At 37.6% G+C, this 15,039-nt stretch overlaps 1 protein-coding gene across 1 annotated transcript; it reads right to left on the bottom strand.

Annotated features, from left to right (window-relative positions):
• On the bottom strand, nt 1-14,643 carry LOC145770698 (YTH domain-containing family protein 2-like). Its single transcript, XM_082582394.1, has 5 exons — nt 14,471-14,643; nt 8,503-8,709; nt 6,928-7,733; nt 3,511-4,201; nt 1-1,484 (listed from the first exon to the last, which is right to left on the bottom strand). The coding sequence occupies exons 1-5, from the start codon at nt 14,555-14,557 to the stop codon at nt 1,416-1,418; spliced, it is 1,860 nt and encodes a 619-aa protein (XP_082438520.1). The 5' UTR covers nt 14,558-14,643; the 3' UTR covers nt 1-1,415.
• Between the last annotated feature and the right edge of the window lie 396 nt (nt 14,644-15,039).

The raw sequence follows: 15,039 nt of genomic DNA, 5'->3' as shown, positions 1-15,039 counted from the left end.
TACATTCCCAGTTCTAGGTGTTTACTCGATTTGATTTAACAGTCACACAACACTGTGCAGCAGGACAACATACGCAGGATTACTCGAGACAACAATGCGTCACATTCGATACGGACTAGTTATCAATTTAACTGTACAACTGAACAACGCTTTAAAGTTTAAAGCATAAAATAAACATAAGTAGAAATAACAGCCATTTTACTACATGTACATTATTAAAATCTTGGTTTGTGATTGAAATACGTACAAGTGATGTTGAATGAGCAAAAGAAAAGAACATTGTCCGATGTAACAATGGATATTTTGAGATGCCTTTCCACATCAACAATCGCATTTCCTCGCAAAGTTTTAGTAAAATCTCCGCACGAGCTCAATAGTGAGAACAAAGCAGGTGATTGCTGATCCTTGGGGACTAGACCTTTTTTCATCCACGGCATCTTCATTATGTTCTCTCGAATTGCAATATTGTTAACTTACAACAGCAAAGCAACTTAACGTTTAATTCAAAACCATAAAAAATCAAAAATGATTCCTTTGCTAGTCGGGGAAGGGAGGGGGGTCGTATGATGCAGTGGAGCAAAGCATTTCCTCTAAAACTGGTGACATTAAACAGTTTTACTAAAATGTCATAAAATCTATAACTACAAATGTTAGTAGGTCCAGCGTCAAATGTAACTACATCCATTTAAAATGTTGATTTCAATCAATCTTTAATATCTTGTAATCTGATAAGAAAAATTCAGAATTTTTAGCAAGTAACACCTAGTCAAATTAACAAAACTAAAGAAATCTGTAATATAATATTAAACTGAGTGGGAATACCAATATTTGGATGCATCGGTGTTGGACACTCATGCGCAATCCCCCCTCTGCCCAGCCCATAGCGATGCCTTCACATATCCTGCGCATTTGTAACGTGATTTAAAAAAAAAATCAGGTAAAGTTTTCTGCTGGTGACAACTGAGTGCACGAACCAATGACTTAAAATTCAACTAAAAAGACAGGAAATCCCAAATGGCATTTATACCCATGCAATCAATAATTACCATGATATGGTTAAAATTAAAATACTTCTTAAATTTGCCACACATCATTCTTTTTTAGACCACTTAAGTTTTTCTTTATTGGCCTTTTCAAAAAAAAAATCGTACAGCACAACCAATATTAATGTAATATACAGAAAAATAAAACAATGCCTCACATCAGCAAATAATTGGCGTCAGATTGAAATGCCTTCAAATGAGAAAAAATAAGCCGTTTAAAGTGTTGCAGAATGAAAGCTTTTCATGATCTTTTTTAAATATCTTTTATCGTGAGGGGATCGCAAAATCCTATGCGCCAGCAATCACACATTTACCCAACTATTACTAAAGGTATGACACGTTACAATGATAATTACTATAGAAATACAGGGATTAATTCTTTGATGACTCTTGAGGTCTGGAAGGCTGTCGGTCTCCCCGCCAAACGTTATCTCGAGATCGCTGCAACATACAAAAATTACAATCAATAATAATAGTAGTAGTAACTAGTAATTGTAGTAGTCCAGTTTGAATCCGGTGATGTCCCCGTTACCGAGGGTGGCTGGATTTACTTCCAAGTGCCGCAATCGCCTTCACACCCTGCCTCCACATCGATCTGTCTAACGTGTCCTCTCTTGTCAAGCCCACGTTGCTGCTTTCCTCCTCAACTTGCCTTTTCCACGTTTTCTTGGATCTTCCTTGTTTTCTTTGGTCCTTCCCTTGCAACTCCAGCGCTCTTCTCAAAACATCATCTTCACCCCTTCTTAAACATGCTCATACCATCTCACTCCATTCGCTTTCGCCAACTTATCAACATTCTCATTCAACCCAAGCAAGTTAATAAGTTCTTCTCAATCTGTATTCCCTTTGTCCATCAGCTTCATACCCAACATTTCTCTCACCACAGCTTTCTCAGTTCTTCTTAAAATCGCCAATTCGTTTTCCAGTAAGCATCATGTTTCACTTCCGTACAGCATTGCAGATCTCACACAACTAGTACAAATTCTTCCTCTCATTTTCAACGGAAATCTTCTACCACATAACAACTCTCGACACTCTCTAAATTTCACCCAACCAAACCTTACTCTTACAGTCAATGCCGCTTCACAACCACCACTGGCATTCAATCTATCTCCTAGATAGCAAAAGGTATTCACGGATTCAACTTCGTCATAACGGAATCTAAATCGCTGCAATACCATAATCATCATCATCAATAGCATAAAATAATAATAGTAATAATAATAATATAAAGCGAAACTCATTCAACTAATAATAGTAAAATACAATAATATAATAAAATAGAACAAAATAAACAATAATAGTGGTAGTAGCCTAACAATAAACCTAAATCGCTACAATAGACAAAAGTATAAATCCTAATAGCAGTAGAAATAGAATACAGGATATATCACAGTAATACACAAAAATAATAAATGGTTGTAATAGTATTGACAATAATACTTAGTGTAGTAACAATTATTGTGATGTAATATGTGTGGCTTCAATACAAAAAATCTTAAATTGTGACTTTTGTGAATACTAAGCTCAAAGTTTAACACGAGTGTACTAGTGTAGTCAACATTCGATATGCGGAGAAGTTGGAAAAATATGGAAAGTGTTTACAGTCTTGTGGTCCTTTATTGCAAACAGAACTGCGGGTAGTTGACTGAAGTAAATGCGTCATGTAAATAAATAAATAAACAAAATATTGTAGACGTATTCGGAACTTTTCTATAGACTCTCACTGACAAAGCCTTTTTCTACCATACGAGAAAATATAGAAGTTATAAAGATGTTTGGTTGTGCAAATACAAACACACAATCGTTCTCTACTGTTGTGTTCAGAAACTCAAACATTTTACACTCCAAGATCTGTCGTGATTTGCCAGCAAAAAGCTCTTGCTGTGGTAATTTTGCAAATGCATGAAATCTTTTAGGTGGAAAAGCATTGTAAAGTATCCACGGTTCCACGCGTTACTATGGTTATTGTTTAGTTCAGACGAACACTCAAATATGAAAGCACGCACAATAAAAAAGGCTGAGTTAACACAAAAACAGGTCAGAGTGAGACAAGGGCAATGCATATCAGGCAAGTATATTTTCCAATTTATCAATGACCCAAAATCAGGAGTAACTGAAGTAAGTACAAATTAAGTCTTCAGACACCACAAGACAGAAAAAACGAGCATTGTTTAATTCTACAACTGAAATCACTTTGTAAGCAACGCTAACCAGCTTAGGTATTGAAATTTATTCTGATCCTAAAACTGTATATATATATATTATATACCGCATGATCAACTCAGTTAAAATAACAATCGATGATGTTGACCAGTCCACACAAAAGCGGCCAGTCCAAAAACAAAACGCCATGTATTACAAAAAACGACTGATACTTGCTGTAATGTTTTTCTTCAATATGTTAAATAAGATATTGTGAATATGTTAAATAAGTAGAAATTTAAAATTTAAACGTCAAACTCACCATTTGATCATTTCTTTTTGCTCGTTGCCCCTCTTCTTCAACCTGACGACGTTCGTAATGCGAAAAATCATCAAATATTGACGTTTGATGTTTATAGTTGCTAATGATTTCGAGTACTTGGCGACCCTTTTCGGCAGGCACCTCTTGAGTGTCACGTGAGTTAGTCACCGGTTTGTTCTCGTTATTTTCGAGCCGAATGTGCCTCAGTAAGCTATTGGGAACATCCTTGGCATAAATCCATTTCACCTGGAATTTACCCTTCCATTTGTCCTGCGCCCAAACCCCAGCACGCTTACTGTAATCAATTGGTGTCAGCATTTCAGCAACACCGCAAAAATGACCAGAACCATTGACAGAAAATAACAAAATCACGGGACCACGGCCTTGTTGGGCATTATAGGCGGCGTCCAGTCTCTTGTTGCCGTGTTCGGTTGAACACCAAATATTATATTTGATCGACCGATGAATGTCATCTTCCGAATAAGATTTTATGACAAAAAAACGAGCATTCCTAACGTCCAAAGTGAGCCGCTTAGGGTTATAATCATTTTCAGATCTTAGTTTGTCCAAGACTGCATTTCCGATTTCGTCATTGTTCAATTGAGGTACATTTCCCCGGCCACTGCCATCAGATGGTGAAGAGTTTTCTGTGCCCAAATTTCCATAATTAGTGCCTTGTCCATCGCCTGACCTGAAATTGAGTTGCGTTGTCAAAATCTTGTGGAAGTTGTCAAAAATGCTATATATGATACAGTCCAAAAACTACTGTTATAAAAACCTTTAGAAAAGATGTTGTTTATGTGTATAAACAAAGAGCGGTGATACGAATTAAATTTGGTAAAAAACAACAAGAGTTGGATCGCAATGCGACAGTGACACGACAGTGACACTCAACAACTGAAATAAAGAATCGATATTTGTCCAACAAGCCGCAAAAAATGAGACGTTTCAAAAAAATTTAACTAAAAGTTCCGCACAGATTACTTACTGTCCCCAAAGTAATCGGCTAGAGATACAGGTGTCAACGCATTTTGGTAAAGGTTTATAATTTAATGTAAATACGGTAACGTGTTGACTTAACCATTTCCAGTAAACTATATTTCATTGAGTGAACGATGATTGGTTGTTACGTCATAGTGTATATTATTTATAAAATGGTAACTATTCACATGGAACAGGTAGGCAGGTATGGTGAAACAGTCAGGCGACTAATTCATCCAACGCCTACGTGACTACGCTAAAAATGACGTGCTACGTTCATTCATCAGAAGACAGCCATTATAAAGTTAAAAACTGTATCCTTAACAGGGATAATGCAGCCACAAGCAGTCATTGACCATGACTGCAGCAGTGGGGGAGGTGCATAAGTTTAAGGCTGTTTGAAAAGATAATTTCGCCGAAACAAAACGCTTAAAAAAAGATTTTTTTCAAATAAACCAGGAAATTGTGTCGATGCAAAATACTTTTGTGTTGGCAACAACAACACATGCGCCTGAACGTAGTTGGCAAATCCTTTCATACAACAGAACAGAAATTCATTTTGTTTTGCAGTGACACTAAGAAAGAACTTTGCTTCAGTTTGATACATTTTTTATTTAAAAAAAAATACGGTGCTGGCATCAATTTCTAAGATTAACTTTAGGATGCCCTGCAGTATATTTTCCATAGCTTCTCAATGCGACCACTAGTCTCCGGCAATTTGCATAATAAATCAACATTTCAGGAAATAACTTCACGAGACATCAGGAATCAGGATGCTTACCATAAGCTAAAAATACTAGAATTTTATCACTTTGAAGATCTATATCTTTGAAAAAGTTTCGTTATAAATACAGATTCAAAATAAAATTCAAAACTGAGTCAAATTTATTCTTCAACAGCAGCAGTTGCTGGGATCGAAAAAGATGGTTTGTTGTTAATAACCAAAATATCATGAACAATCCATACATTGAGACTATTTTCTAAAGCAAATCAACAAAACGTCTGAATGTCATCGGTCTTCCAAAACAGCTCAAGCTCAAATTAATAGATATTGGTTCAATTGTATCTCAACTCTCAACCATCTGTGATTATTCGTTTTTAGAATTTGTTTTAGTCTCAAGCAGCTTTTAAAATAATCAAGACTTAAGACAGCAAGGTATTTTACTAGAACCAGAAATTGTACATTGTAACTATTTTTTTTTATCTGCAACTCTTTTCAAGTAATTGTGTCAAAAGGAAAAGTAACCAAGAAATTGTTTTGTTTTGACGATTACAGCAATCAGGTTGCGATAAATTTTCGTTTGGTTCATCGACTTGAACTGAACAGTGACCTACAAGCGATTGCAGAAATGTCCCAGCCAAACATGACTCTCGCATGATACGTAAATCATTATATTGCCAAACAACTTCGTACAGTGTTGTCAAAAGCTTCAGCAATGCTAGATGAATATTGAACAATCGTCATTTTTCAACGGAGGTATGTTTGAAAAGGGTCTGCTACTATTCGGTGAGTCCGATTCGGAGAGAGCCTTTTTCGGAGAGTTCCCTATTCGGTGATTTTTTGAATTTTTTTTTGAAAATTATTGGGTACCGTAGCCTAATTATCATTGCCGCTTTTACATCGTTTTAACGTCGCTAAACGTTGAAATAAGACCCTAACCCTGAAATAGCAATAATAATTAGGCTTCTTCTTCTCTCGTATTGTCGCTATATGTCAGGGCATCCGTTGGTTAGCCACTGCCTGGTGTCGTCATCGATGGAAATTAGGCCTTCCATACCATGGGGTGGTCTATATAGCCGGCAATCCTTGATAATGTGGGCTGCCGTCTGAATTTCGCCACACTCACAAGCAGCACTCTCTGCCAAGCCCCAACGCAACATGTCTGCACCATAGCGTCCAACACCAGTGAGCAAACGGTTACGCCTTGATGAGGCAAGTCTAGAGAGGCCATGTCCCATCTGGTTTTCGGACGAGGATCTGAATACTTGGCGAAGTGGGGACGCGCTGCTTGACCATTGTTCACACCACGCCGCGTGGCACCACTGTTTGCTAGGGCTTCCACCAGAGGCTGCCAGAAGGTCTTGTGCAGCGCGTACAAATGGCTTTCTTGATTTTAGCCGCTGCTTTGATGGATATCTCAGCGTAGTTGTGTGTAGCGGATGGCCAGGGTTTAGGAATTAGGCTACGGTACCCGATAATTTAAAAAAAAATCACCGAATAGGAAACTCTCCGAAAAAGGCTCTCACCGAATAGGGAACTCACCAAATCGGACTAACCGAATCGGGCCATTCCGGTTTGAAAACATCTCCCATTGCATATGCTATATAATTGTTAGCTATAAAAGTTACACGTTAGAATGAAAATCGTTTGCAAATAGACATACTATGGAATTTTTGAACAATATTTTGCAAAAGTCATATATGCTTATTGCTTACCCATATCCCTGGCCATTTCCACCTTGTCTCGGAGCCGACCATCGTTGAGGAGCATTTGATTGTCCTGGCATTGATCCACGTGCTGGTCCTTTTGGTTGTGGAGGCAATGAATTGTCCCATGTACCGATATCCATGTTATGCTTGATAGGTGGCGGCAGTCCTGGACCAGCAGCGGATTTTGCTTTGGGTTTGGGTTGTGGTTTAGCTGGTTTTGAAGCAATCGCTGCCCAAGAAACTGGCTTTGGAGCATTCGACCCTGGTACAGGTGCATTGTTGGTATTGCTGCCACTTCCACTTTGACCCATTGGAGCAGAGATAGAAGTTCCAGACATGATGACATTTTGAGTTGGAGCAGGAATTGAACCACCAGGCATAGGCAATGAAACGTTTTGTTGCACTTGAGGTTTCATTGAGTCAGAATCAACAGAAGGTACAACCAAACTCATATTTTGCAATCCTTGTTCTACCATTTTCATGCCATTACTGGCTGAGCTAATCGGCATTTTCACAGCAACATCGCCTCCAGACATAACATTGTTTCCTCCTACGCCAGGCATAGCTGCTCTTTGATTACTGTGTTGGACCATGTTGTTACTGGCAGTGGGCAAAACATCATTGCCACCCAAATAATCCTGTGGGTTTGCTGGCATTACTGAATGGTAGTAGTCCCCATTATATGGTGTAGGGTTTTGTTGACTAAACCCAGAACCAGCATTTTCAGGTATTCCAGTTCCAGTGTTTGGTGCTCCCCAAGCACTGAAGTCATTATTTGCAGGAAAATAGTTGTATGGTTGATTATAGTATGCCTGAAAAAAGAAGGCAATATTGTAAAAAATATTACACAATCTACACACTCATTGGAGTTAAGATTGTAGAGAATAGGATTTAAAAACTACATTAAATATCATCTATTCAAACTTAAGTCTAGCTTAAATCCAATCAAACTCTAGAGTTGATGCAAAACCTATGGCAACCTATATCAGAGATTTGAAGTCCGTAACCTACGTGGTTGTGGGCAGGCCAATGCGCAAGCTTCACATTTGACTAGAGATCCATCTACTACACATGATAACACTCAGAAATGCTAACTTAAGTTGATAGTTTGAGTAACTAGTAGTTGCTAAATACAAATTTTGTGTGTATTTTGGGATACTTAAATGCTATTGCTAATAAACAAATAATGGACTATGTTTTGACACTTATGATTGGAGATTCAGCTATCACAATTTAGCAATTTGGATTCTCACAACTATCATTTCAAAGGAATATAAAGCTCATTCAGTCTCAAGTTCAAAGCCAAAATTATATTGTAGGATTTGCATGTTGACAAGGCCTGTGTATGTAACTAAAGTCAGTATATACTAGGTTACTATGAAACAAGTAATTCAATTATGAATGTGTTTACATCAAAAATGTTACAAATTAAATAAGAATCTAAACATGCATTTGATATTGGTTGAAAAGCATCTTGTACAACTGAATACTCAACTTTGGTGCTTGTGAGTCATACCACTAAACTCTCTTTGATAATATCAACAAAAAATTATTATACGAATTTCATAACACATCAATTACCGCAGTGTTTCCCAATGGTGCTTGTGGATGACTGAACATTGCATCGGGTACAAAGCCAGGTTGCTGCGTTTCTCCTCCATAACCCGCCATGTATGGCATGGAATCACTTCCTGATGACCACTCAGTTCCTCCACCCATGTATGGAAAAGGTATATGCCCATAGTAATTTGGAACATACGATTCAGATGTAGGAGCCATACCATATGGCTAAACAATATAAAGGAAGAAATTTTAAAGTGTCATCAAACTGAAACATGGCATTGGCATACAACACAAAATGTATGAATGTAACAAATTGTAACATCAGCATATCATGTGAGTCGCAATGTAAATATGAAATAAAATTGCTATGTAGAAAACAATCACCAAACACTAAATTTGTCATTACTGTTTTAAGTAAGGTGTGGTTTTAAAGTAAGGTGTGGTTTTAAGTAAGAGTTCTGGACTCAAGCAGTAGGTTTCAAAATCATAATTTAATAGGTCAATAAAGAGTCAATATTTTATCATTGGGTCAATTTTAGGTCAATAAAGATAATTTTATGCAATTGACACATGCAGTCCAAATGTTTTCTTTTAAATGCTGAGAAAAACTGATTCTTTAACAATTTCTTGTTCATCAATCTCAATTTGTGCTTCATTTAGCAACCTAACATTAAAAACACTGCAAAACAACCACAACATTTCTAGAATAATGAACACTGAAAGACCAGACAGTTAATTAAGCGCCGGTTCCACCCTGTTTAAAAGTATCATGATTATTAAGAGTAAGCTGCTCTGGAAAGAAATGCCTACAGATCTTCCTAGGCTATGCCTATGGTCAATCATAGCCTATATTGAACTTAACATTGTCACATTTTAACTCTTGTTCTTGGTGAACATGATGTTCATTGTGGAATGTGGAGTTTGTTTCCTGCTAAATATATATAACCTTCAGTCGTGCCTATAATATGTTCTGTTGAAGGTTTCAATGTTTTTTCGATGTAGCCTTCCTTCTTTTAAATATAAAATGAAAAAAAGAATGGTTCACTAAGTCAAATTTTCGTTAGGTCAATAAAGTCATTTTTTTTATAAATTTCAATGTCATTTTTTTTTGGATTTTTAGATCAATAAAAACATGCTCTAGTCATTGCGACAAACTGACTTTTTTACAGCAGTTTCTCGTTCAACAATGCAGTCACTCTATGACGGACACAGTTGCTGTGATGCAATAGTTACCCAATTTATATTTAAAACAAAACAATATAAGGTTACAAAAAAGTTATACAACTGGAAGTAAGACAGTGTCACAATACGATTCTAATGTATTGTGATTGAACGAAATTGGCTGGGTGTAGTAACAAAATCAAATATAAGAAAGGTTCGTTGTTGAAGTAAAATTTATTTTATTAGATAAACTTTCATTTTGAAGAATACAACCAATTACTTTTACAACAGTTTTAAAAATGATCTTTAGCACTTCTAATCTACGATATTTTATTGTAGCAACACATCGCATTGTATCTTAACTGTACTTTAAGTTTAAAGTATTATAGGCGACAGGCCTCGAAATTCGTTTTTGTTGACTGTGGACAAACATGTCAGGACTGTCAGGTCTGAGCAGCTATCTCGGCGGACAAATTAAGTCTCACGGCGGACACACCAGTTTTAGCGTCGATCGTCATGCTTAATCACTTCATCTTGTTAACTCATCACCATTTGAGAATGATAGCTACGGTATAGAAGGCTTTTTAAAATTTCGGCAAAGTCACCGAAGCTTTCATCAGAACAATGATGTGTGCTTCAAGAGTCAAAGCATCACGTAACTGCTTAATACGCCGCATAACTGATTAACTTCCACCGAATGAGGTCGTGTGGCTTCTTCCGGCACAATGCTCTAGGCACGAGTCGGAAAACTTCTACACTAACGCTACTATTTTCTGCCGGAATGGCCCGTTTTGGTGAGTCCGATCCCTTAACAAGGGATTTTTTCAATTTTTTTTTTAAATTATTGGGTAGGCTACCGTAGCCTACTTATCATTGCCGTTTTAGGGTTAGGGGTTAGAGGTTAGGAACTCACCGAATCGGACTCAACAAATAGTTGCAGACCCATTTTCTGCTGTGCAAAGTTTCACTAGGCTTCTTCTTGAGATTTATTTTTGCATGTCATGTGAGTGAAAGAGAATTTTCCCTGGGCCTTTTCTTTCTTACTAAAATACCAAAACTAAACAAATTTTGCTGCATCTTGCTGAAATAACCTACTCGTATAATCTAATTTTGCAACCAACCTTGCCTTATCAATATTACTCGGAGATCAAAGCCAGACATTGTGACGTGAGACTTGAACTAAGTTGCGCGTGATTAGTGTAAAAGTACCGGTACTCCCATCGGTTCTTTTCTTAGTGAAGAATTCACCTTTGGTACGCTGATTCAATGTCACCAATGGTTAAACAGGCCTCGAAATTTGTACTTTTTTCCGGCGGTCATGCATGTCCTACCGGACTGGCCCTTTCAGCGGACATTTAATATCTCAACCGGACATATTTTTTGCATGTAGTAGATTTTGCACAAAATCACACTACAGTATTGTGTAGTCATGTTTGTAGAAGATTTTCTACAACAGAATAACTCTGCAATGGTTGATGGCTTAATTAACCGACCCTGAAGTATACTGGAGCAGATTGCTTGCAAATAAATCAGTGCGTTAATGACAGTCGTGTAACGACGCAATAAACGCAATTGAAAACAACAATCCAAATTTCCTTATTACAAAAGCAACTACGATCACTTATTCCGTGGTTTTTGCGTTATAGAATCGTTGTGCCAAGCGATTACTGCCGGCGCGGGGTCGTAAATCTCCAGCTCAGGACCGTCCAGACAAATCCGCATCATTGACTCAATAGTGTTAGCCCTCAATGGTGTTAGTGTTAACTGAGCTAACTAACACAATTAGTGTTAGTCTAACACGCTCCCTTCCATGCAGAAACTCTATTTCTATCAGTATCAGCATGAATAAGGTCGCCACATTCGCCTAAGCACGTGCGGAACCCAGCCGAGACTTGCTTCTCTGTGACGTTTCTTTTTAACAAACGATCAATGTAACGCAATAATCCTCATTGTTAAAATTAGAATACATAGTCCTCGAAATTAGCGGCGGCACACGGCAATTGCCGTGGTAAATGCCGTCGCAAACGTCATAATGGCCATTCTGCTACGGCAATACAAATGCCGTCGCAAAATGAGCATTTAATTCGGACAAAAATTGTTCAAAATTTCTTCCTGTTTGATTTACTCGCAGCGTGAGTTTAATCAGCAGAAACATCGCACCAAGACCTCACCTCGGACTATTTTACTTGCTGTGAACACTCACACAGTCTTCAAAATTAGCATATTTCTACTTCGCAAAAACGTTGACGAGGCCAAACGGCAAAAGTTGAAATTGCCTCGGCAATTGCTGTGAACGTTTATTATGAAAAAATTGTACCAAAACATGTAAAACGAGAAGAGAAAAAAAATAATCGAATAGTCTATCACGACCGCACTGTTTGATTTGTTGTGATGTAATAATACCAAAAGTAGCGATCAACGCGATACGCACGCTGTTACGGTGATTCACGTTATAACTCATTGGGGGGAAAAAGTAAGTTAATTTTGGGTTGATTCAACGTTCGAGTCAGCACAAATTGATTTAATTTTCCCAGCGAGTTATATCGCGCAACAACAATGCCCAATAAGAAATTTACGTTTGTTTTACATTAATTCGACATCTAGCGACGTTAAATTATCATGAAATAACGTTAATTGCTCAATCAGGTACCGATAACAAATCAATAGCTCCCTGCGAGAAGATTGCCTCGATTTACGCATACAGTACACTAACATAATTTCGGCACAATTAGGATACTGCGAGCAACACATAGTCTGTTTGATAAACTAGTCAGAATCGGAAACATCGGAGGATGAGGTTGTCGCGTCGTCACTGGAATACTTGAAGACGTAAAACTGCCCGTTCATGAACGCGCGATGCCACATAATCGGAAGCATTACTTTTCTTTACTGCCGAAGAACCACTTATCAAATTTTGTACCACTTTTTATATTCGCAACGACACCGGTCAAAAATAAGCATTCCCTTCGATGAAAGAATAACTTTTGCGTAACAATTAAGCCAGTATTTATAAGGAACTTGCAAACTTTTTACAGTTCACAAGAGCATTGTCAGCGCATAAAATAGCTTGCGTGATGCTCTTGGCTACCGCCGTATGACAGACGATGAAGAAGAAGCGTATAAAATTTCGTTTGATTAAAGCATACGGCAATTGCCGCCGCAATCCAAGGTTTGTTGATTTGGCGACGGCAATGTTTTTGCCGTCGTAGATGGCAGCTAATTTCGAGGGCTGAATACACATCCTGCCGAAAAGTTCAGATAACTTTATTTCAAGGCAACATTGCAAGGCGTTGAAATGATGTAAAAATGGCTACTTTTGCCATCAGCTCGTTAACCACGCCACTTTAATGTGATCTTTAAAGCAATTGCCTGTACTATTGTTGCTTCAGCTCCGTATTTGTTCGCGTTAAACAAACAATTGTAACAATTCAAATTTAAAATATATTTTTGCTGCATTAGCTCTATTTTTGTCAAGAATTTTGCGGCGGTCATTTATGACCGACCAATGAGTCGGCTTCGGCAGACATTCGAGGTCATTCCGGAGGTCATGTCCGCCATGACCGCCGGAATTTCGAGGCCTGGTTAAAGCAACGTAAGAATCGAAAGTTTTCCTGCTTGAATGGACGAAATGGCCCGTTTTGGTGAGTCCGATTCGGTAAGTCCGATCCTTTAACGGGGGATTTTTTCAATTTTGTTTTTAAATTATTGGGTACCGTAGCCTAATTATCATTGCCGTTTTAGGGTTCGAGGTTAGGATTAGGGGTTAGAGGTTAGGAACTCACCGAATAGTAGCAGACCCTTGAATGGAAGCTAAGGGATACAGTATTCATATTTTCTAGATGCGCGCTAGAATGCGCAGAAACTATATATTCGCAACAATTATTCATGCTATGCAATGACGGTTTGTATCGCTATTTCTCGGCGGACAGATATGACCAATCAAGATGATACTTCCCGCGAACATCACATGCTGTGACGGCGGACATAACCGCCATGAATTTCGGGGCCTGGGCGAGCTGCCGAGCTTATTAAAACTTTGAGATAATCAATATCATTTCTAAAATTACAGTAGGCTATTGGGATTGTTTGAAGAAAAATATTTCAAGAAGGAATTTCACTTGATAAAAAATTATTATGATATTTAGAGTTGGAAAAGTTTTGTGTTACAATTATTGTCTAGCAACCACAAATTGTGATGAAAATTCAACATCAATGAACGAAAATATCTGCATAAGGCAATCTCAACAGACGAAACAAAATTTATACTAATTACTAAATAATCTTTTGAAGAGATTGAGTGTGTGGTGAAATGTCCCTGCAACAGTTCGGCCATGGCCAATTGTCTCATCCCCAGCCAACCATGCTAAAATGCAATGTACAGTACGGTACCATACCCCCTGCTCACAAAGCTTATATTTTTAGTTGATGTTTACATGAAACATGACAAGCACATACATGATTTTCTGTAATACAATTGTCATGTTTTCGATATTGCATTAAAAATGATTAGTAGTCATAAAGATAAACATAAACAAGCTTGTAAAACCAGCTTGAAAGACAAATACAGTCTGATCAAGATTGTGGCCAAGAAAAATACAGGAACAAAAGTCAAAATTTGCACACTTTTAGTGCTTTTTTAAAAAACTATGGAATATCTTAAAAACCAGTACCAATTCAGAAAAAATGTTATTTTTGGGTTTAGCAACTCTAAAAACAACCTATATTGGCGAAACTTTCTTGGAACAAGTTATATGCTGGCCAGTGTAATACATATGACAATGCCTGTATAAAATAAGACCGTATTATTCAAATAATAAATTCACACCTGATTTACATTCCCTTGATGCATGTAGGTGGAATCAAATTCATCACCACGTCCAGATTGATTTTTTTGTTCAAGTCCGTTTTGCATTCTTGCGCTTCCACCTTGGCCCTTAGCTTGCTTTTCGTTGCAATGCAATCAATTACAAAAACTTTTTAAAGATAAGTGTATGCTTTAAAAACTGCAATAAGAAACATCACAGTCTTTGAACAGACCACGACTTCGACTTAATGCCGCGGTCCAAATGACACAAACATGAATGACACTATACCTAGGCAGCAAGGCATGAATGATGCAAGGCCTGAGTGCCGGAATACATGAATGATGCGAGACTTGATTACTTCTTACTAAAACTAATTGTTATTTTATGAATAATTCTGTTGTAACTGCTTTGAGACTATTAATACAAGCCGAGTAAATCATGTGTACAGCTTAGTTTTGTGGAGGATAAAGTAGATCAGCATAGCAGATATAGTAGATCTAGACTTATTTTGTTTTTGTAGGATGAGCGAGGTTTGCACTAACCAAGTATGACTCATGGCAAAGTTTACATATTACGTACGATGTACGTA

This window comes from Aplidium turbinatum, chromosome 5, assembly GCF_918807975.1.
Source record: "Aplidium turbinatum chromosome 5, kaAplTurb1.1, whole genome shotgun sequence".
Taxonomy (NCBI): domain Eukaryota; kingdom Metazoa; phylum Chordata; class Ascidiacea; order Aplousobranchia; family Polyclinidae; genus Aplidium; species Aplidium turbinatum.
Note: the sequence above shows the minus strand (reverse complement) of the source record. Positions and strands in the feature narration are given on the sequence as shown.